The 24,068-nt window shown below is 44.4% G+C and overlaps 2 protein-coding genes across 2 annotated transcripts in view; both read right to left on the bottom strand.

Moving 5' to 3' along the window:
* Positions 1-23,614, bottom strand: part of LOC134392010 (cytochrome P450 2K4-like) — a 74,650-nt gene extending 51,036 nt beyond the window's left edge. The window contains exon 1 of the mRNA XM_063115955.1: positions 23,564-23,614. Coding sequence (XP_062972025.1) covers positions 23,564-23,599 — 36 coding nt within the window. The 5' untranslated portion in view covers positions 23,600-23,614. The remainder of the gene's footprint in view (positions 1-23,563) is intronic.
* On the bottom strand, positions 12,139-20,766 carry LOC134392012 (cytochrome P450 2K6-like). The gene is made up of 6 exons (XM_063115957.1): positions 20,688-20,766; positions 19,650-19,823; positions 18,350-18,491; positions 15,863-16,047; positions 14,833-14,974; positions 12,139-12,912 (listed from the first exon to the last, which is right to left on the bottom strand). The coding sequence occupies exons 1-6, from the start codon at positions 20,691-20,693 to the stop codon at positions 12,725-12,727; spliced, it is 837 nt and encodes a 278-aa protein (XP_062972027.1). The 5' UTR covers positions 20,694-20,766; the 3' UTR covers positions 12,139-12,724.
* Positions 23,615-24,068: the final 454 nt, after the last annotated feature.

Below are 24,068 nucleotides of genomic sequence, written 5' to 3' on the forward strand. Positions count from 1 at the left end.
ATAAATAGCAATTTACAAGATGCAGCATCACACATTCAGTGGCATCGACTGTATATGATGGGGAGGCGGGAGTTCCACATCAAAGCGCCTGTATCAAGAACACTCTCTCCCATGTTGCAGCCTATCAAACTCCAGGCTAATGCAGCACCATCAAGAGACCATCCCTAGCATAGGCGTGCGCAGCACATTTCATTAGGGGGTTCAGCCAGGGATTTTTTTTTTAAGGTAAACATTGATTAAATATATAGTAATAAAGGACTTTTTTTCATTCATCAAACAAACAAAATAAACGAAAACTGAAGTAAACTGTATTTTTTTTAATTAACAAGTAATCTGTACTTTAAAAATACACATTTTAAAATGGAGACTCTGAATACTATTTTTTTGCTGTAGTGATAACCAGGCATATATAAAGATACAGTCAATTTTCACCATCTTTAAATTTAATCAGATAATGACCTAATCCAAACTTACTAAAACAGATTCACATTTAAAACAGATTCTATCACATTAACAACAATGAGTGTCATCTTAAGTTCCAGCACCATACAGAGAATACACCATACATCAAATGCCCTAATAATGATTTTAAAAGATTGCCCTGTGTGCTGCTGAGCAAAGAATTTGGAATGAGGTCCAGGAGAGAGTCTTCTGGGGTGAATATAGTGAGGACGAGGGGTGGCTGCGAGCCTAGCGTAAGAGAGGGCTGGCTGGCAAGATTTGGAAAACTTGGGGGAATGTAGGATTATTATTATTATTATTTATTTATATAGCACCATCAATGTACTGGAACTAGGGGCATCTCTGGAAGGCCGCGAAGGGGCTATTGGCAGAAGACAGGAGATGAAGGAGAAAAGAGAAGATGGGAAACCGTCACAAGGGCACATCAGTCTTCTTTACTGATCAATTGTAAGCCGCTCCGGGAGACTTTTAGGCTGAGGTGCGGGATAAAAATACTCTAAATAAAAATACTCTAAATAAAATAAGGGCAGAAGAAGAGGATTGGCGTAGGGGGAGCCCTGGGGAGAGAAGAGAGAGAAATGCCCCTATGTGTGGGGTAGAAGAGGGAGAGAGGGTGCAGACAGGAGAGGTATGAGTGTCCCGGAGGGGAAAGGAAACAGAGGTAATGTTTAGCCTTGAGGAGAAGCCTGAGGGGAGACATGATAACACTCCTCAAATACTTGAAAGATTGACACACACAGGAGGGCCAGGATCTCTTCTTGATCCTCCCAGAGTGCAGGACACGGAATAATGGGCTCAAGTTACAAGAAGTCAGATTCCAGCTGGACATCAGGAAAAACCTCCTGACTGTTAGAGCAGTATGACAGTAGAACCAGTTACCTAGGAAGGTTGTGGGCTCTCCCACACTAGAGACATTCAAGAAGCAGCTGGACAACCACCTGTCAGAGATGCTTTAAGGTGGATTCCTACATTGAGCAGGGGGTTCGACTTGATGGCCTTATAGACCTCTTCCAACTCTATTATTCTATGATTCTATGAAAACAGTAGTGTAGATCCTGCCTGAGACACCTGGGCCCTGTACACCTAGGAAACCCAATGCATGTTGTTCAGTATCCAAATTATAGCCAGCTCTTGCCAGGGCTGTCCCAAGACATTTTGCTGTCCAAAGTGGAATAGTCCTTTGCCTCCACTCATCTTCAATTGATGGGTCATCCCCCCCACAACTGGTTAATTATTTAGGTGGGGGGGGGGTTAAGTGAAAGATGACGACGAAGAGAAAGAGTATGAAAAAGGCAAAAATAGTTAGATATTGGGAGTGAGTGATAAGTACAGTAGCTTAGATCGCTTTAAAAAGGAATTCAATATAGTTATGGAAGAGAAGGAATCTGTGAACAGCTACTAGTCATGACGGCAACATGGAACACCCTATACGCATTTACCTGGGATTAAGTCTCACTGAAATCAATGATTACTAGACAACTCCAGGATTGCACTGCAAAGACTTATAGAGTGATCCTACACCTGCTTCCTCAGAAGAAAGCCCAACCAATTTCAATGAGACTATCCCCTGACTGGACTCTGTATTTTGGTGCTTTTTGGGGGGTAACTTTAGTGCCAATTACACTCTGATATTCTATGTTTTGCTTTTGTGCAGATTTAAGCCACCTTGAGACCAACCCATACAGGCCATATACATATATAAAAAGCAACTAGGGTTGCAATCTTCATGCCACTCTTCCATTTTTTAATACGTCCTCTTTTATTTGTCCATAGGAACTTAAACACACTAGAGGCCTTCAAGAGGCAGCTGGACAAGTATCTGTGGGGGATGCTTTAGGGTGGATTCCTGCATTGAGCAGGGGGTTGGACTCGATGGCCTCGTAGGCCCCTTCCAACTGTGCTATTCTATGATTCTATGATATATTGTTACCATCCTTGGGCTTAATTCTCTGCCTGTTCAGACAGAAAAAAGTCCTACAACTTCCAGAATGCCCAAGCCATCTATGCTGGCTGGGACATGCTGGGAGCTGTAGGACTTTTTCTGTCTATAGGACTGCACCCTAACTCAACCTAACTTCGCAAAAGCACAAGCTCCTGGAACTAGTTCTAACCTTAACCCTAAAAAGAGCCCTGTGCAACCCCATGCATGTCTACTCAGAAGTAAACATGCTGGCTGGGACATGCTGGGAGCTGTAGGACTTTTTCTGTCTCCAAATCATTCCCCCAAGTCACAGAAAACTACAGCCACCCCCACTACAAACATACATTCATTCAGTCAAACAGCCAGGCATCCCATTCAGACATCAATACACTCACACTGTCAGCACACACATACACACACTCAGCATCACTCACTCCAAAAACACACAGGCATGCACACGTGCATTCACTCAAAGACCCCATGCACCCCCACAGTCTCTCTCACAGTCTCTCTCTCACACAAACCTCAGTCTTGCCTCCTCCTCTATCTCCTCCTCCTCCTGCTTGCTTCTTCTTCTGCTTCTTCTTGCTTCTTCTTGTGCTTCTTCTTGCTGCTGCTTCTGCTTCTTCTGAGCTGGGGGGTGGGGTGCTGGAGGCTGCATTGTTGCACGCAGCCCCCAACCACTCACCTTGCTCTCATCGCCCACCCCACATGGCGGCCATCTTGAATCTCGCCCGAACTCACGTGAGATGTCGGCTGTTGGCTGGGTCTCACAGAGTTCCCAGCCAGCTGCCGAGATCTCGCGTGACTTCGGGCGAGATTCAAGATGGCCGCCGCCACTCACAGGAGAAAGTTGGAGTTGTGGTTGCTGCGGGCCCAGTAACCACAACCCCGGTATTTTGGCAGGGATGGGGCAAACATGGCGGCGGCAGCGTATTAGGGGGTTCAGCGGAACCCCCTGAACCCCCTGTCTGCACGCCAATGATCCCTAGTAAATCTAATATCTGGGCAGATACATAAAGGTTAAGGTACTCCATCAGGTATCTTGGTCCTAAGCAGTGTAGAGCGTTATATGTCATCACAAGCACCTATAACATGTTCTGCTAGTTTACGGGTAATTCAGGGGCAAATGACACAGGCAATCCCATGTAAAGTGCATGGCAGTAGTCCAGTTTTGAGATTGCTAGTACATGAATCCCTGTGGCCAGACTGTCCTTGTCCAGGAATGGCTATAGCTGGTGTATCAACTGAAGTTGGAACATTATGCATCTCCTTTTTACTTGTGACAACTGATTTCTGGATTATGTCAGTTATCTGTATGTGGTAGCAGGAAGGTAAGGTATGGTGGCCCTACCTTACAGCAGAGGCTGGATTGTCTTTTTTTGCGGGGGGGGGGGGATTGGTTTTATTGATTGATTGATTGACTGACTGCTTGACAGATAATTTTTTTATGGCAGGCCTTGAACAAACATTCTCTGGGCAGCTTACAAGTCAAAACAAACAAAATAAAATGTAGGAAATACCTGCTCGACTAACGTATTAATTTTACATCACTTTTTACCGTCATGGTCATCTCCCAATGTTGGGAGCACTCTGTGGTGGCAGTATTCGATGACAATGATTTTCTCTAGAGCTGTTTTTTCAACCCAGCTTCAGGCCTGTTTGGGGAATGAATCCTCTTTGTCCACCCTAATTGACAACTCATATCAGTAACTGGCCAGAAGAATGTAACCCTGTTGTCTCCAGTGGGAAGTATTCTATCCTGCTACTGCACTTCTGTTGCACCAGTGGGACCCACAGGTAGCACAACAGGTAGTTAGTGCTGTGCAAAGGAACTCCGAAAAGTGGAGGAACTTTTGTCTGGATTAGGACAGCCCAGCAAAGCGCCTCTCAGTGACCTGCTCTGCCCTGTTCCTTTATGAAGGATTAACTCCCATTGTGTTAGCAATGCACTGTGTTAGCAACTGGTATGTGGGCCACATAGGATACTGATACTCTCTCTTGAACTTCCCTGCCCTGAAATCTTACCAATTTTATTTGTCCTCATATCGGACAATCAGATCTTGCCTTCCACTGCTTACTATTCTTTGCTTTCTTTTTTAGGCTCATTTCAGGCCCCATCAATTTCAACCAGCAAAGGGGTCTCAGGACTCTATAAGACTAGAGGTAGTTAGGAGGACAAGGGAGGAGGGAGCTTACTCACCATACAGGGAAAGACTGTGCTACACCCAGGAGAGGACTGGGATGGAACCTCTTTTGCTGACATCTAGTTTTCTATTGCTTCCCTTTTCTGCACCTAACCCTTTTCGTCCAATAGTGGTCATCTCTCTCACCTGCATTGAGTACAGATAGTACCTTCCAAAAAGTTTTCTCACAACCTCTGTTTTCTTTTGGAAATCAAGTTCTATTCTTTGGGGTGAGGGGGTTGAGATTTTGGGGCTTGTATCAATTCAAATACAATATTGTCTATCCTGAATCCTGTGTAGAGGTACAGCACAACATTTGAACCTCTAATTGGACCATTGATATTACATTATCAGATTCCACTGTTTGTGTCTAATGATCCGTTGAACAGATTTTGGATGCTGCAAAGCACCACAGGGTTTGCAATCCTGGAAGATCCAGTTTACAATTCAAAGTGTCCAGTTGTCGCTGCCACATGCAAGTACTCAACAAGTTATGGCCAGCTGAATGCTTACTTTGTTCAGCAGAGGTGGGTGCGCTTATGTCCCTACAACATACCTACATAAAACATGTGGGTTTCTTTAGGGCGGGGGGAAGTGTTGTTGACATCCAAATAAGGGGAACAAATGGGGCCTTGGGTGGATGGGTAGTGGGTAGTATCATCTGAGGTTTCTTAGGTGTAGGGCTAGTATAATTCAGCAACAGGAAATCTTGACAGACTGTTCAGTCCAAATTTGAGACGTAGTACTCTCCCATTTTGGTAAATTAGGGATCTTTTTCCAGCTCAGTTAAAGTTGAAACTACAAAATAATGTGAAACTGGTGGAAATCTGTTGTAGGAAAGCAGTAGGGAGTGAGGCACGTTCAATCCCCTTGAAATTACAAATTCTGCAATTATGATTTTTTACCATTTTTAGCTATTATTATTATTATTATTATTATTATTATTATTATTATTATTATTATTTATTTATATAGCACCATCAATGTACATGGTGCTGTACAGAATAAAACAGTAAATAGCAAGGCCCTGCCTCATAGGCTTACAATCTAATAAAATCATAGTAAAACAATAAGGAGGGGAAGAGAATGCAAACAGGCACAGGGTAGGGTAAGCAGGCACAGGGTAGGGTAAAACTAACAGTATAAAGTCTGCACAACATCAAGTTTTAAAAGCTTTAGGAAAAAGAAAAGTTTTTAGTTGAGCTTTAAAAGCTGCGATTGAACTTGTAGTTCTCAAATGTTCTGGAAGAGCGTTCCAGGCGTAAGGGGCAGCAGAAGAAAATGGACGGAGCCGAGCAAGGGAAGTAGAGGCCCTTGGGCAGGCGAGAAACATGGCATCAGAGGAGCGAAGAGCACGAGCGGGGCAATAGTGTGAGATGAGAGAGGAGAGATAGGAAGGAGCTAGACCGTGAAAAGCTTTGAATGTTAACAGGAGAAGTTTATATTGGATTCTGAAGTGAATTGGAAGCCAATGAAGAGATTTCAGAAGCGGAGTAACATGGTCAGAGCGGCGAGCCAAGAAGATGATCTTTGCAGCAGAGTGGTGAACAGAAACCAACGGACTGATGTGAGAAGAAGGAAGGCCAGAGAGAAGAAGGTTGCAGTAGTCCAACCGTGAAATAACCAGTGCATGAACAAGCATCTTGGCAGAAGAGACAGACAAAAATGATCGAATCCTCGCAATATTATACAGGAAAAATCGACAAGATTTAGCTACTGCCTCAATATGAGGAATAAAGGAGAGCGAGGAGTCAAATATAAAGCCAAGACTACGAGCTTCCTTGACCGGAGTAAGCGTAACATCATTGTCAGTAAGGGAGAATGAGAGATGAGGAGAAGGTTTAGGAGGAAAAACAAGCAATTCAGTCTTTGCCATATTGAGTTTCAAACGACGATGAAGCAGCCAAGCTGAGATATCTGAAAGACATGCCGAGATACGATCGTGAACATCAGGAGAAAGTTCCGGAGATGACAGATATAGTTGTGTATCATCGGCGTACAGATGATATTGGAGGCCATGAGATTGAATAAGCTTGCCCAAGGGCAACATGTATAAGGAAAACAACAACGGGCCAAGCACCGAGCCTTGCGGAACCCCTACTGAAAGGGGAAAGGAGGAAGACGAGCTGCCATTAGCCAACACGCTGAAAGAGCGACCCGCTAGATAGGAGGCAAACCAGTTATAGACAGAGCCACAAAATCCAAGGTCATGAAGGGAATCTAAGAGAAGATCATGATCAACCGTGTCAAAGGCTGCAGTTAGATCAAGGAGAATAAGAACGGAATAATGGCCTTTAGACTTGGCAGTAAGGAGATCATTGGTGATCTTAGTAAGGGCTGTTTCGGTGGAATGCAGAGGACGGAATCCAGATTGAAGTGGATCCAAAGCAGAGTTACTAGAAAGAAAGTCAAGACAGCGAGAGTAGACCGCCCGCTCCAGGATCTTTGAAACAAACGGCAACAAAGAGACAGGTCGGTAGTTAGACAGAGATAGCCTATCAAGAGTAGGTTTCTTGAGAATGGGAGAGACTGTAGCATGTTTAAAAGCAGAAGGAAATGAACCAGAGGACAGAGAAAGATTAATAATATGAAGCAAGGAAGGGAGGATAGCAGGAATAAGATTAATAAAGACGTGAGAAGGAATCGGATCACGAGAACAAGTGGAAGGCTTCGAAGAGCGCAGTATTGTAGACAGTTCATCCGCTGAGACCGAAGGAAACACAGAGAAATTTGCAGGAGGAACTGACAGATGAGGAACAGGAACTGGAAGAGGAGCAGAGCTGGCCAGATCAGAGCGGATAGTTTGGATTTTAGCATTGAAAAAAGAGGCAAAGTTATTAGCAGACAGAGAGGCGGGGAGAGATGGCGGATTAGGCTTCAGAAGAGAATTGAAGGATGCAAAGAGCCGCTGAGGATGCCTAGCATTTGACTGGATCAGCGTTGAGTAGTACTGCTGTTTGGCCAATGAAATGGCAGAAGAGAAAGAGGAGAGTACAAATTTGTAATGGACAAAGTCCGCCCTGTCCCTGGTCTTACGCCAAAGGCGTTCAGCTGACCGGGAACAAGAGCGAAGGTAGCGGAGGAAAGAGGTGAGCCACGGTTGGGGTTGAGAAGGGCGAACTATCCGAGTTGTAGATGGAGCAAGATTATCAAGAGTTGAAGATAAGGAGGAATTAAAGGAGGAGACAGCTGAGTCCAAGGAGACAGCCGAAAAGACAGAAGGAAGGGAGGAGGCTAGAGACTGGGAAAAAGCCTCATAATTGATAGATTGCAAGTTGCGACAAGAGCGAGAAGCGGGACGTGAAGGAGGAGGATTATGAGTAATATTGAAAGAAACTAGGTGATGATCTGACAACGGAAAGTGAGCAGTAGAAAAGTCCAACACAGAGCAATTCCGAGTGAGAACAAGATCCAGACAGTGTCCAAGGGAATGTGTGGGTGCATCAGACCAAAGCTTAAGATCATAAGAGGAAGATAATGAGCGAAATCGTAGAGCTGCAGCATCTTGAGGGTCATCCACATGAATATTGAAATCACCCAAAATAAGAGTAGGACAGTTATCAGAGAGGAAAAAGGACAGCCATGAATCAAAATCAGAGATAAATTTTGAGGACAAGCCTGGGGGGCGGTACAGAACTGCAATCCGCAGTCGCAATGGAGCGAAGAGCCTCACCACATGTACCTCAAAGGAGGAGAAGCAATGTGAAGATGGAATGGAAAGAGGCTGGAACTGGCACAAACTAGATAATAAAAGACCCACACCACCACCCCGACCCTCTGGGCGACTAGTGTGAGAGAAAGAGAGTCCTCCAAGAGAGAGGGCAGCAGAGATGGCAGTATCATGGGCAGGAAGCCAGGTCTCAGTAAGAGCAAGGAGGTGGAGAGACCTAGAGATAAACAAGTCCTGGATGACAGGGGCCTTAGAAGCAAGAGAGCGACAGTTCCATAAGGAACACGAAAAAGGCAGCTGAGAAGGGGGGAGACACCGGATAGGAACTAAGTTAGGAGAGACAAGATTGGAACGAGCCATAAGGAACAGATATGAGGAGAAAAGAATTGAGAGGAGACAATGAGAAGATCGTATCCTGAATCAGAAAGTGGCAGCGACCGGACCGTGGCTGGGGTTTTTCCTGCAGAGTAGAAGTTCCGCTTGACCGGCTTCGCGCCGCTCTCGGCCTTCGGCTCGCGCCTCCAGCAGACTGGAGGCTAAGTACCTGAAAAGGAGAATCCTGAAAAGGAGGAGAGGAGCAGAAGCTGCAATTCAAACAGACCAATCCCTGTTAGTCAATGTTGCTCAATGGCTTCTCTTGCAAAGCTAAGTTGCTGCTTACTCTTCAAGCTGCAACTGCAGACTGGAGGCTCAAGTACCTGAAAAGGAGTGGAGGAGCAGAAGCTGCAATTCAAACAGCTGAGCATAACCTAAAAATATACCAAGGTGTTGTTGTTTTTTGCTACTGTAGAAGTAAAAATCAGCTATTTATATATGGCAGCACCTACAAGTCCATTGTGCTAGGCAAGCAGGAATGTTATATAAGCACATTCTCAACATTCTTTTACTCTTTCATGCAACCAACAGAGAACCCAAAAATGTGCTATCTGGATGAAGGGCTGAGGCCACAGAATGCAGGGACAGGCTTAGTTCTCAATGGGCGGAGTCATTGGAGCAAACAGTTGCAGATTTAACACGCATCCCAATACTGTCCTAAACTACAAAGGTGGAAAATCTGCCAGTTGGCTCAGTTTGCTGTGGACTAAGTCGGGGCAGCTGGCAGTTGTTGGACCACAGCCCATGTTGGTCCCCCAACATCCCTACATGTACGTAACCCAAAAGATTACGGATGGATGACAAACAAAGCTGAGAATTTTGTCATTGAGCGGATGCATGGACCACCAGCACCAATTACAGTTTGGAGGTGCTGTCATGCAAGTATGTGCATTTCTGTCAATTGCACATGCCTATTCAATGGATTTTCTTGTACTGCTATGTGCAAACTATAATCATGTAGCAACCGGAATAAACTGATGTAGACTTTGCAGCTGGACATGAGGACTCAGAAGATGACTGCAGCGGTGATGAATATTAATTAAATTAAATTAAAGATTTCAAATGGTAATATTCTAACATTTATAAATAAAAAGAGTTGCATATTGAACAGTTGCTGAACTCACAAAATTACTAGACATTTCTTTGCAATAGCATTAAGTTATCTGTTATCCATATACTGCATAAAATTACATGAAAATGGATACACTCATATGTGTCTACGGCCTATCAAAATTAATGTTGTCAAGCTAAGGTCTCTTAGAAAAGCAAAAGCGTACCATACAATTGTTTAATACTCTTTAGGTGCATACCTAGATCCGGTAACATGTCATGTTCAGTAGACTATAAAAATGAGGAAAATTTAAACTTTTTTATTTATTTATTTATTTAATTACATTTTTTTATACCGCCCAATAGCCGAAGCTCTCTGGGCAGTTCACAAAAATTAAAACCATAATAAAACAACCAACAGGTTAAAAACACAAATACAAAATACAGTATAAAAAGCACAACCAGGATAAAACCACGCAGCAAAATTGATATAAGATTAAAATACAGAGTTAGAACAGTAAAATTTTAATTTAAGTTAAAATTAAGTGTTAAAATACTGAAAGAATAAAAAGGTCTTTAGCTGGCGACAAAAGAGTACAGTGTAGGCGCCAGACGGACATCTCTGGGGATCTCATTCCACAGCCGGGGTGCCACAGCAGAGAAAGCCCTCCTCCAGAGAAGGATATATTTTTCTTGATATATGGCTTGTACCACATAAATGGCAACAGATAGGTCATTATTACAATTATTTATTTGTAAGAGAATTGATTAGCTTTCTAACACAGTTTTAAAATTTAAAATTGGACATTTTTTTTATACGCTACAGCTTAAATTACAAAAGTTAGAAAAAGATGGCTTCAACTATCTTGATAACGTCAAAAAAAGTGTAAGCCATCAGAATGGGTTATCACATGAAAATACAATCCATAGAGATACACCTTTCAAAAAATCAAAATGTAATTTGGCCACCTTACATGATACCGAAATTTGGTTTGGCCCATTTTACTGTTCTATCCAAGGCTACCTTGTGCACACCCGTCAAACATCAACATCCACAGATATTTTATTAACATAAAACCAAACCAAGAACAGTAAAGCCAAATACACATATCAGTGTCCGTTATTACTGTCCTTGCTAAGTTTCCATTTCAGAATGCATGGTGCTTCGTGATCTTAGAATCATAGAATCATAGAATAGTAGAGTTGGAAGGGGCCTATAAGGCCATCGAGTCCAACCCCCTTCTCAATGCAGGAATCCACCCTAAAGCATCCCTGACAGATGCTTGTCCAGCTGCCTCTTGAAGGCCTCTAGTGTGGGAGAGCCCACAACCTCCCTAGGTAACTGATTCCATTGTCGTCCTGCTCTAACAGTCAGGAAGTTTTTCCTGATGTCCAGCCAGAATCTGGTTTTCTGTAATTTGAGCCCATTATTCCGTGTCGTGCAGTCTGGGATGATCGAGAAGAGATCCTAATTAAATATGATATCTTAATCATATTTAATTAGCTCAATGAAATGGTCATGATTATTCCCAATATACAGATCGAAGATTGAAACAATGTGATTTACCCAGCATCACCCACTGAGATTATGGCTGATCAGAAGTTTGGAACCATAATATACAAGAAAAAGCAGTAATGGTAGCAGAACCTACTGTGTAGAGAAAAGTGGAGAGATGTAAATGCCAATATATTCTTCTCAGGGGGAAATTTAATTCACAGCAAGGCAATGGGATCTATTCAACAACAGTCTTCTGTCTCTTACATATATTTTTCAGGCAATATCTACATTAAGGCAGCATTGCTGCTCAAACAGAACAGAAAGCTCATCAAAGGGATGAACAGATCCAGTTGCCTTACTTATTTTCTAGCATTCCACAGCTACTCTACCTTTTTCTCCTTAACTGATTTTCTGTGGTAAGAAAAAAAGACAGAGGAAGCGGTGAAGAAACACAGGACAGTTATGACTGGAAGACCATGGGCTTTGATAGATGGAGGTTTCAGCCCGGGCTGACCCCAGGCTCACCTCTGTGCATCCAGATGACGCACAGGGGATCCCGGGGTCAGCCTGGGCTGAAACCTCCTTCGGCCCGGGCTAACTGGAACCTCTTTTGGCCCGGTATTACCCACGGCCTCGGGCTGAGCCCAAGACTGTGGGTGTCTAGCTTGTTCCGCCACTTTTCCCAGCTTCCGCGCTTATTCGTGAGTAGCCAGGACAAGCAGCGGAGCCTGGGGGAGGTGGGGAAACGAAGCCAGCAGGAGAGGGGGGGGGAGATCAGAGCCAGGGGGAGGTGTGTGGGGAGATCAGAGGCAGAGGGAGGTGGGGGGAAGATCGGAGGCAGGGGGAAGGGGGCTGGCAGGTGGGTGATGGAGCTGGTGGGGCTGGTGGGCGGGCAACGGAGCTGGCGGGGATGGCGAGTGATGGAGCTGATGGCGGGTGGGTGATGGAGCTGGCGGGGATGGCGGGCGGGCGGTGGAGCTGGCGGGAGAGGAAGGGACTCATTGCCAGGGTGGGGAGCGGGGAGAAGTTGTTTTTTTTTTTTTAAGGGCCTTACCTAAGCAGGAGCGTTCCTGCACCCGGCCCCTTTAAAAAATAAAAATAATGGCGGACGCGATGGGGCTTTGCTTTCCCCGTTGCGTCCACGTCTAGCAAGGCACGACAGCCCATGCTACTTGTAGCACAGGCTCGCTGCTCCTCCTGCACGGATTAGCCGGTAGGTCTAGCAAAGCCCTAAGTCTAGACACCAGTAACATCCCATCAATGAGGCAGGGTAATGGGATGATAAAAGCCTTTTCTGGGAGAACATCTGGTTCAAGAACATCTGCAGTGTGTGAATACATGAAACCATATTGTTCTTTATGCAGTGAATGACACAGCTAAGCTATGTCTTAGCACTAGCTTTATATAACTAACAGAATGGCAAATGAGACTCTTAAGGTTTGTGATGACGCTTGAGCCAATTCCACTAAGCTTCTACCAAAATGCACTTGGTGACCAAAAGAGTGTGCAGAAAAATCTCACAGCTGCATACATGGAAGCTAAGCAATGCAGGAGCTTGAGTCTTATAAACGTGGAAGAGCACGGAAATTGTAGGGCATGGAAGGTGCTGTAAACCCAATTGCAGGGGTAAGGTCCAGGTCATCTTTAGATGTTCCAGGAGCTGGCTGAAAGTTGAATTTCTGCAGGAGGCTTGTAAAGAACAGGAAAAGCTCCATTTTGGTAAGGGTCTCGGCTACACATATTCTCCGACCTGCAGCAACATAGAGACAGTAGGAAAACTAGAACTATTCATTCCTTAAGAGCATTTTATACTGCCTTTCCATGACACATTGCCTGAAACAATTTACCTTAAAAGCAGCAAGGACAAAAATCAAACACATGAAAATAGAATAAAATGCAACCATAGTTGTTAACAACATAGAGGAGTGATGCTAATGAATGAATAGTGAATTCCCAGCAAGGAAGTCCTTACAACACTGGAAACAAAGACCAGATCTACACCAAGCAGGATATAACACTTTGAAAACAGTTTGAAAACTGTATCTGGCATGTGTCTTGGGCCTCAACAGTTGTCACTACTGTTCTAAACCATTATAAAGCAGTAGTGTAGATCCTGTCATGGAGTCATGAGCATATCTTTGCAGTAGCAAATGATGGATACAAACGCTGACATTTTCTAGAGTGGGCAGTGGCCCTCTGTGACAGTTTTCTTCTTAGAAAATGTTCCTATCTCTAGGGTGACCATATGAAAAGGAGGACAGGGCTCCTGTATCTTTAACAGTTGCATAGAGAAGGGAATTTCAGAAGGTGTCATTTGGATATAGAGAGAACCTGGTGAAATTCTCTCTTCATCACAACAGTTAAAGCTGCAGGAGCTATACTAGAGTGACCAGATTTAAAAGAGGGCAGGGCACCTGCAACTTTAACTGTTGTGATGAAGAGGAAATTTCCTCAGGTTCCCCATATATACAAATGACACCTGCTGAAATTTCCTTTTCAATACAACTGTTAAAGATACAGGAGCCTTGTCCTCCTTTTCATATGGTCACCCTACTATCTCCAGTACCAGATTTAGACCATAGCTAGACCTAAGATTTATCCCAGGATTGTCCTGGGGTCATAGAATCATAGAATCATAGAATCATAGAATAGCAGAGTTGGAAGGGGCCTACAAGGCCATTGAGTCCAACCCCCTGCTCAATGCAGGAATCCACCCTAAAGCATCCCCAACAGATGGTTGTCCAGCTGCCTCTTGAAGGCCTCTAGTGTGGGAGAGCCCACAACCTCACCAGGCAACTGGTTCCATTGCCGCACTGCTCTATCAGTCAGGAAGTTTTTCCTGATGTCCAGCTGGAATCTGGGTTCCTTTAACTTGAGCCCGTTATTCCGTGTCCTGCACTCTGGGAGGATCGAGAAGAGATCCTGGCCCTCCTCTGTGTGACAACCTTTTAAGTATTTGAAGAATGCTATCATGTCTCCCCTCAAACCTTTTCATCTAAGGCCACAGCTAGACCTAAGGTTTATCCTGGGATCATCCAGGGTTCGCCCCTGCCTGAGCACTGGATCCCCTGTGTGTCACCTAGATGCACAGGTTTGACCCCTGGATGATCCAGGGATAAACCTTAGGTCTAGCTATGGCCTAAGTGCCACACAGGGCATCCAGCGCTCAGGCAGAGAAGAACCCTGGATGATCCTGGGATAAACCTTAGGTCTAGCTATGGCCACAGTAAGCCTATGTATCCCAGTTGCTGGGGAATGTGGGCAGGAGGGTGCTATTGCACTTGTGTCCTGCTTATGGGTTCTCAACAACAGCTGGTTGTCTACTATGTGAACAGAATGCTAGACTAGATGGACCTTTGGTCTGATCCAGCCTCAGGGCTTTTCTTGTGGTCTTACTAACAAAGCTCACATTGGATACATGCAGATGTCAAGGCAGATGTTACCACTGAAACAGCTACACCTCTAGCAGTAGCAACATCTCAGGTCTGATAAGTAGGCATTTTTCATCCTCATTCCTCCCACAAGAGCATTTATGAGTAAACACTGCCTGTTTTTAAAATGCTGTGATGTATTGTTAAGAATTCATTCTCCAGTCCCCTTGGAGGCCTGTTGTCAGGCACCAGGGTAGGAAATATTTTTTAATCAATCGATCAATCAATCACTATGTTACCTGCAGAGAAAGGCATGAATGCATCTTTCTTTACAAACTTTCCTTCAGAATCAAGAAAATGCTCTGGATAGAATTTATGTGGCTCCTCCCATTGGGATTCATCATGGAGCACTGAAAATAGTAATGGGATGATGTGAGTTCCCTGCAAAGTCAAAAGAAAATGGGATTTATTACACCTACGACAATAGTGTAATCCTAACATAAAATGGAAAATCAACCCATGTTCTATTGCTGGGTTATGCAATTATTATTTAAACCTCGTATAACTGATGGTCCCTGGGTTTGCTTGATGTGAGCCATGGCTGGGAGTTGAAAATGCAAGCCCCACTTGGAATGCACCACAACCGGCTGTGGCTTAAATAACAGATGTTGGCTATTTTAATTGTGCAACCAGGTCTGAAAACCCAACAAAGGTCAATTGGTAGCCATAACATACTGGTGACGTGTTTCAATAGGTGCTAGGATGGTCCAAGAGGGCATAGAAGACTGGCAGAGATTACTTGTCTTTCCTCTCCCCCACTAGACAAGAGTAGGGAGCCAGTGAGAGCTCTGTGTGCAGTAGGACACCAGTCTTCGCAGGAATGCAAAAATAAAAAGAAGGCAAAGAGCAGAATTTTCTCTCTGGGAAATCCTATGGCAGTATATGGGCTCCCGTAGAGGAATGTGTTGGGGAGCAGGAATGTGTTGGAGTGTTACTGCTGTGAATCCACATCTCAGCCTGTATGTATGTATGTATAAATAAGCCTTATATCACATGTAATTCCATTAATCTCCAGTGAACTTCTTCTCAAGAGACTGAATCCTGGATAAGTGCTGGACCCTCTGAAACGTCTCACTGCTCTAAAAGGGCTGCACATGTGTAACATGAAGCAGATCAATAGGTGTTAACCTGTGCTTAACTGGCTGGAAGTGATGCTCAACAGCTTCTGAAAATTAAATTGCCTAATGTGTCCTATCACAGTAATAGGTGTATCGTGGGCAGCTGAGCCAAGACTGGAAAATAACAATGCAATTAAATCAAGGTGATCACCTTTGGGACAAAGTAGCCTTTAAGGGTAACATCTACCACGGTTGTGCGTGGCAAATTTGTTGGGATAATACTGGCAAATCTTTGAACCTCATGGATTACTGCATCTGTGTATGGCATTTTTGTTCGGTGTTCCATCCTTGGCTGAGCAGACCCAACAACTTTCGTGATTTCTTCTTGGACATTATCTGGGTAAACAAACAATCCTTTTACTAAGAGAAACTCTGTGGATTTTGGATTTTGCATTAGTCTCTGAAAATAGTAAACTCTGAAGCATACAGTTGTCTTGAACTCAGGTCCCCAGATTTCCTAGGGGAATGTGCAATGGCACTCTCCATACTGTACATCCAACTGTCCATTGAGAGGGCAACTCTTTATGAACAAAGGGATTGGTGCATGAAACTCCCCTTGAAGAAAAGGAGCGTCAGATGTGCTTTGAAGGCCGTTTCACCCAAATGACGCACAGGGACTCCTGGGGCCAGCAGGGGGACAAGCACACATTTTTCCAGGGATAAATAATCCCTGGGAAAACCCAATTCCATTCATGGTCTCGGGATCATCCCAAGACCACAGGAGGTTTGTGGCCACCCATCCTGGCTTCTTCCCTCATCCCCACAAGTAGCGGGGATCAGTAGAGGGAAGGAGCAGGGCCGGGAAGAATCGGGGGTGGGTGCGTGGGTGAGTGGGAGCGGGTTCCCCCACCACCACACATACCTTTTGCTGGAGCACAAGCATGTTCCAGCTCCTGTAACTTAAAAAAATGGCCGCCTCCACTCGCATGACATCCCTCCTCCCATCCTGGGCGTCACGCTGGCCATTTGGACACGGGGGACAATCCCGGGAGGAAGTAAGTCTGAGATCGCACCCCTCCCTCCCCCTACACCTGTACAGAGTAGAAATGGCTGAAGAGGGCTCTTGATCTGAGCATTAGGGATGTGCATGGAACCCCGATCCGCTCTGGATCCCGATCCGCAACATCCGGATTGGGTCCGCTCCACCCCACATTGATCCACTGCGGAGCTCCGGATCTGGATCGGAGCTCCGTGTCTCCCCCCCATAGACTTGAATTGAAATTCAGTGCGCAGTTTGAAGCAAATCCGAGCATCCTGAGCCAGGTAAGGTGCCTCTCCTCCCTCACCACTTACCTGCCTCCGTCGCGGTCCGCCGGCGGCTTCAAATGAGGCCTTGGCCTCAGTTGAAGCCGCTGCTGGACCGTGATGGAGGCAGGTAAGCCCCCCTCCCCCCTTACCTGGCTCCGCTGTTGTCGCTGCATGGACTGCGCCGGCGCCAGAACCAGGTAAGGCCCCCCTCACCACTTACCTGCCTCTGTCATGGTCTGGCGGTGGCTTCAACTGAGGCCTGGGCCTCAGTTGAAGCTGATGCTGGACCATGATGGAGGCAGGTAAGCCCCCCTCCCCTCCTGCCCCCTTACCTGGCTCTGGCGCCAAGTAAGCCCCCCTCCCGCCACACTTATCTTTTTTTTTGGAGCTCCGGATCGAGGCGAAGGATCCGCTTGGTCTTAATCCAATTGGTCTCGATCCACAGCTCCCCCAACCTGATCTGTCCCCGCCTTTGTCAGAGGCGAATCAGGCCTCTCCGCTATCAGTTCTAAGAACTGAAGCGAAGTGGATCACAGCCCTACTGAGCATTAATGTAAAAATATCCTTCATTGTTTTATAAACTGGCTATATCTTAAACTCACAACATACTACAAAGGTAGGAAAGATGCTATGTTAAGGATCCAGTAGAGAAGTTGCTACCTTTCCTAAGAATTATTAGAACATATCTTAGTCTGCCTGTGGGAAGATAGAACCAATTAATTCTGCAGTAGAGATTTGGTGATACATACCCATGACCTTCCATGACTAACATTTCCTGTTTTTGGTACTAGGCCTTCTTTACTGATATGCATGAAGATTTCCATCCAAAGGGGAGATAATATAAGTACAGATTCACTTTGAGTTTACATTTTCAAGGCATAGAAATGATTATGTGTGGAGTACAAGACTGAGTGAAGTATCAATCCTTCATTAGCCAAACCTCGTCAGTCTTGGACCACCTAGGGCTTCTCTTGTCAGTTCTGTTGAGCAGCAATCATGGAAGATGATGGGGACAAAATACATGGACTGAGGCTGTGGTAGAAAATGGATTCTGTGCACGTGTAAAGTCAAGATGAGGAAACTACTCACACCCCACTCCTTCATACTTCTCACAAATTCCTTGGTGCCAGTTGAACTGGGCCAAGTCAAAGCGGAAGAATATCCTGACCACACGAACTTAAACTTCGATATAAAAAGATTAGAACAAAAAACTACAGAGCTTACTAGAAAAACAGAAAAAATGAATATATTTGAGTAAGAACAGGAAGTGGAAATCACTTGTGCTTCCTTTCCCTACCCCCATCCCATTCAGGTAACACCAAGGCTGCCATAATTTTTCTTTCAACTCTTGGATGAAATCATGTATGCCAACAAAATGAAAAGCGCTCACTCTGAATCTCAGGGTACTTCATCATTAGCAGTAGGCCCCAGTGCAGAGTGGTTGCTATGGTTTCTGTGCCAGCAGCAAATAAGTTGCTCACAACACCTAGTAGATTCTCATTATGGAAATAACTATTAGTCTTGTTCTTCTCCTAGGGTGAAAAAGTGGTTAAAACAAATGGAGTGAGACAATTCCATGCACACACCAAAATAAATACCAGAGGCACTGAGAGGACAATTCACAGCATTCACAAGTCAGGAGTACCAAGTAGACATTGAAAAATATAGTCTATGCTTGTTGTATTCATTTGGGTATACAACAAGCAGAGATGGCTAGGGAAAGTATGAAGTGCTGGAAAAGTCAAACTCCAACGTACTCAATTTGTAGAGCAATTAAAAGGAAGGGGGAAGCACACACGTGACCTTGGCCCTTAAGAGGGAGGGAAGGGAGGCACACTGCACACGCACAGAAACATCCTGTTTGCTGCAGTGGCAAAGCATTTGAAAATAGCTGCCTGTGGCGCCACTCCCTCTGTCCCCAAGGTAATGGGCGCCAGGGACTGTGCTTCCGGGCTCATGCCGATGACATCATCGCCGGTCTGAGGGAGCACAGGGTGAAGAATGGGGGCAGCCCAGGAGGCAAGCAGCCACTGCTACTGCCCCAGCAAGACGCCAAGGATGGTGAGGAGGACAAGCAGCAGTTAACAAAGAGCCCAGATGATGATGTGAAGGGTGGCTCAGTTGCTGGGATACCGCGGAGGGGTACTCTGGGGCTCTTTCTCCCCCTCCTGTCCCCTCCTTAAAGATGAATAAGTCACATTTCTTATTTATCAAATGAACACGATAAACATTATTCAGCGACCCAAGCAACGCCAGGTATATCAACTAGTCACAGATAGTCACCTGTGACCTCCGTCCAAAGGACTAAAGGCTGGGTAAAATACCCTTGGAGTTCAGAGGTGAGAACTGCGGGGAGCATAACGATACTACCCTATTTCTTCGATTCTAAGACACACTTCCCCCCCATATAAACATCTCTAAAAATGGGGTGCGTCTTAGAATCGCGGGTGTGTCTTAGAGGTTTTTTTTTCTGTTAGTGGTACTGAAATTAGGGTGCGGCTTACAATCAAAGAAATACAGTCATGTCTGCTGAATATTTGCAAATCACTCCAAGTTCGTTAGGCTGACCCTTTTCTAAAGTAAGGTTTCTTGCCAACCGCAAGATGTGTTTTATATGCAAACATACTTTTTAAAACATGTTATGAAAGATGTCACCTGCAATACCTGGACTACTTAAAAGACCCCGTTACCTCTTGCTGTCGGATAAGAAACGAATCAATAAAGCTCCGTCGGTCATTTGCATCCAGATCTCTGAGGTGTTTTTTGAAGGTGGCATTTATGAAAGCCGTGACCTCATCCTTGTTTTTAAGGACTATCTTATGAGAACCAAGCAGGAAGCCAAGCGCTGGAAACACGTTATACAGCTGAAAGTATACAATATGACCAAGGTAATAAGGAACACTGATCCCTAGAGCAGCCTTCCTCAACCTGGGGTGCTCCAGATGTGTTGGACTACAAAGTCCAACACATCTGGAGCGCCCCAGGTTGAGGAAGGCTGCCCTAGAGGATATTCTCAGATGGACATCTCAAAGTATGTTTGCTCACATTTTACAGAGGAACAACACAGAACGTTTAAGGTTGAAGCTATGTTTAGAAAAGTTTCCTTAAAAGACTAGATCTGCAATATGGTGCAACTGAAATGATTGAGCCTGTTATGACGGTATTCTTTCAGTCCCATGATTAGCAAAAGTACAATGACATGCCATATTTCTTATAATATACCTTCAACAACAACAACAAATATATTACCGTGACTGAGGGGCATCCCATTAAAAGGATATTTTCATTGAATAACTTGAGCAGTCTTAGAAATGTGGGGTCTCCATATTCATATCTTTTGCCAAATAGTATGAACCCTATAATATTGGCAACAGCTGCATTCATAATTGTAGTGGTCTCAAATTGCACAGTCCTGCCTATACAACAAATATTAAAAATAAACAAAAATACTCAGAAAGAATGAATGATAGGAAGGGCATCAGTAATCAATTTTCTCTGCACTCCAGTGTCAGTCTATTCATGTGAAAATTCACACTAAGAAATGCTTAAATGGGGCTGAGTGTCATAAGAAATATCTATACACTATATACATAGACATATTACTTCTCCATGGGACATCATGGGAACTGTACTTCTAGGAGTTAAGACCATGTAACAAGCATTTTCATCACTTTTAAACTGCTCTGGTGTAGATGTGCTTTGAGGCACTAGAAGGAAACACAACCCACCTTCATAAGATTCAAATTTCTTTATCAGAACATGGCACTCCTCAATAATTCTATCTTCTATGGGCTTTTTGCCCACTCCATAGTCCCGAAATGTGCTTATGGTGAACTGCCTCATTGCTTTCGAATTTCCAGCATGAGAATAAGATACTCCTGAAGAGGAGGGGAGCAAGGTTTCAAATCAATATGGCCATGATGGAAGTAAGGACAGCTCCTAGATGATCTCCCATCCCATACACAGATTTGGGGGGGATCTACACTATTGCTTTTAAAGCGCTTTAAAGCGCTTTGAAAACGTTTTGAAAACTGTATATGCAGTGTGTCCTGGGCTCAAACAGTTGTCAAAACTGTTATAAAGCGCTTTAAAGCTGTAGTGTAGATCCCCCCCAGGGCGACACCTGCTTAACTTCAGTGAGGTTACAGCTGCACATTCATTCAGACTCTGCCATGAGAATATACTAATGCATAACATTCATTATGATGGGTAGGGTGTGTGTGTAAGGAATTTTGGTACATTTCAGGGGTCCCTGCAGGGGGCCAAAATTTGTTCTGCCTTCTTCATGGTACGACTCAGTGTAAGCTGGGACACATGACGATGTCCACCTTTGTCCCCAGTGCAACCTTATCTGCATTGGTATTGGCATTACATTTCCATTTGACAGTTATTCCCTTCTCTGGATAAAGGAACGGAGGATCAGTTTGTGCTGCCCTCAGCTGTGTCTCAGATTACAATGGTTTCTTTTGCCCCCTATAGCTCAATGGGATTCATGGGTAAATGAGTCAGTCCCTATATTCATCCTCATGGTTGTTTTCCTGAACAGAAAAACATTTACATGCATATATTTTATATGCATAGACTTTTAAAATGCAGTTGAAGTTGCTAGTTTTATTGCTTCAATGTTTGTCTAGGAGATTATGTGTGGGAGAGATCCAGACAGTTTGGTGTGGAAACCTTCCTATGGCAAGTAGTGCTGTCAGGGCAGAACTTTGGGATGGAGTTCCAAGGCCCACTCAGTAGAAAGATCAGCAGGGATCCGGAATGCAGAAGGGATCTCCCATTCTGGAGTAAGTGGGGGCGGGGGGTGGGAACCATGGCTATATAAACTCCCTGGGTCCAGGTCTAACTGCATATGGCCAAGACCTACATTCTACTGTTGTTTCCTTTTCCACATTTGAGTTGCTGGCTTCCAAAGGATATCATAATCATCATCAACAACAACAACAACATTACCTTTGAATGCAATGTTGTTGTTGTTGTTGTTGTTGTTATCCTTTGGAAGGCAGCAGCAACCAAATGTGGAGAAGGAAACTATAGAATGTGGCCCTTGGCCATGTGCAGTGGTGCAATTAGGTTTTTCACTTACTCCAGAATGGGGGAAACTAGCTCTCTGCATTCAGGATCCCTCCTGATCATTCTACTGAATGGATGTTTTCAGAACTTGCTGTCCATGCTGCTGCTGCTGCTGCTGCTGCTGCTGCTGCTGCTTCTTCTTCTTCTTCTTCTTCTTCTTCTTCTTCTTCTTCTTCTTCTTCTTCTTCGAGTACATAAACTGCATTTTTTTCCAGTGCTACTTCTCATGGTTACTTCTGGGTAGGCATACACATAACTGATTTTGAGGCTGCTTAGTGGTGAATGTGCAAAGACATGGATTTTGGATGCTGCTGTGTTACCAAAGCTATTCCCCCTCCCCTCTCTGTGGGGCTCTCAGCACATCATTGTTGTTATCCCACCCAACCCTTCACACTCAGCTTTGCAGGTACGCATAGTCTCTCAATGTCATATTTCCCATTCTGTGGTATGAGTGGCTGGAGGTTCAAAAGACAGTTCTTCCTCCGGTGATTCCTTGGGTCTGCCTCTGGAGACCCTGCCCTCCACCCCACCAGCCAAAGTGGGTGATAGCTGCCACTGGCTTGCATGTCCTCCTTGATTCTGGGCCTAGATGGACCAGTAACTAGGGGCAATTTATTTGCTTCTTTTCCTCCAGTCCAAGTTTTGTCCCAGGGTTTCCCCATTGTGTTGTACAATAATAAATACTTGAGTTTTGGTAAGATGTCCAGTGCATGCTGCTGGTCTCACATATACAATAAACATTATTACCCTAATATCTACAGGTCACATAACTGAAAAATACTTCTATACAGGTTGCTTGAAAAATTGGCAAGTTATTTTTCTATCTATAGTTTAAGCCACAAATTAATTCTATAGATTGGGGAAACTCTAGTTTGCATTTCTCCTAGGATAACTTTTGGCATAGACTCTCCATGGCTATCGTTACATAATTGCAACCAATACCAGTTCAACAGAGAATGAAGGACCTCACCAGAGCCCTTTGCAAAGTCTTCAAACATTGGGACGGGGGGGGGGGCTCTCTGCAAACGCATTAGCCTGGTTCACCAGAGCCTCCTTCACCATCTCATAGCCTGTCAACACCACCATTTTCTTGAGTCCCATATGGATGATGAAGACAGGACCGTACTGTTTTGACAACTGGAATTCAACAGAAGAGCAAGTGAGAAGCACAGTTTTTGTTACCAAGATCCCTTTAGGCTAAGCAAGGTGTTGTTAGATGTAAATAATCTCTCATGATTGTGCATACTATTGTAGTTTTATGTACCATTAAGTCTTTTTATTTTAAATATTGTTTGACCATTTTATTGTTTATGTACGTTCTTTCCATTGACTTGGTTTTATCTTGGTTTTGGCTCTCTTTCTTGAGTGATCAAGGACAGTCTCTTCCGGCTCCTTCCGCCACCCTACATTTTCATCTTCACCTCAGCTGTTCTCCACCCTGCACTTGGGACAGGGCATTTCTCTGGCCGAAGCATCCAGCACAACATAATGGCCTTTGCCTTGCCATGGAAAGGACAGAAAGCATTACCTTGAACATGGTTCTGTAGGGCCTCTTCAGATCCATTATATGGAGATTTCCAAAAAGTGGTAGAGGCCTGGGTCCTGGTGGAAGCTTCTGGAGGTTCTTATTCCAGAAACAACCCATTTTCAAAGTGACCAGAACCATAAGGATCAATAGGATCAATATTGAAATAGGATCAGTCCAATCCATTTCCTTTCTACAAGCAGTTTCCTGCAGAGATTAAAAGAAAAGTGTCAACCAACTTAAATGAGCTGTACACATATTTCATACAGTTGCATTAGGCATAATCTATAATCAATCTTTAAGCTATGGAATGTGTTTTGGTCTCTTCCCCAACTATTCAAAGGTACACATGATAATTTACTCTTCACTTCGATACTTCAGTGAGTGGTGTCTGCCTCTTCAATAGGACACTCACTTGAAACTTTGCGAGGTCCAATACTTAAGATTAGCTGGAAGATGCAGTTAGTACAATTAAATTACCGACCTAGTTTGATCAATGACAGTGTGT

This window comes from Elgaria multicarinata, chromosome 2 (assembly GCF_023053635.1).
Source record: "Elgaria multicarinata webbii isolate HBS135686 ecotype San Diego chromosome 2, rElgMul1.1.pri, whole genome shotgun sequence".
Classification (NCBI taxonomy): domain Eukaryota; kingdom Metazoa; phylum Chordata; class Lepidosauria; order Squamata; family Anguidae; genus Elgaria; species Elgaria multicarinata.

Excerpts from the sequence above, each read along its gene's own strand:
- LOC134392012 (XM_063115957.1), bottom strand. Across the intron at positions 18,492-19,649 it reads TTCTTATCCGACAGCAAGAG|GAGAAGAACAAGACTAATAG; the intron begins GTAACGGGGTCT and ends TTTTCACCCTAG. Across the intron at positions 14,975-15,862 it reads AAGGCTACTTTGTCCCAAAG|GGAACTCACATCATCCCATT; the intron begins GTGATCACCTTG and ends TTGACTTTGCAG.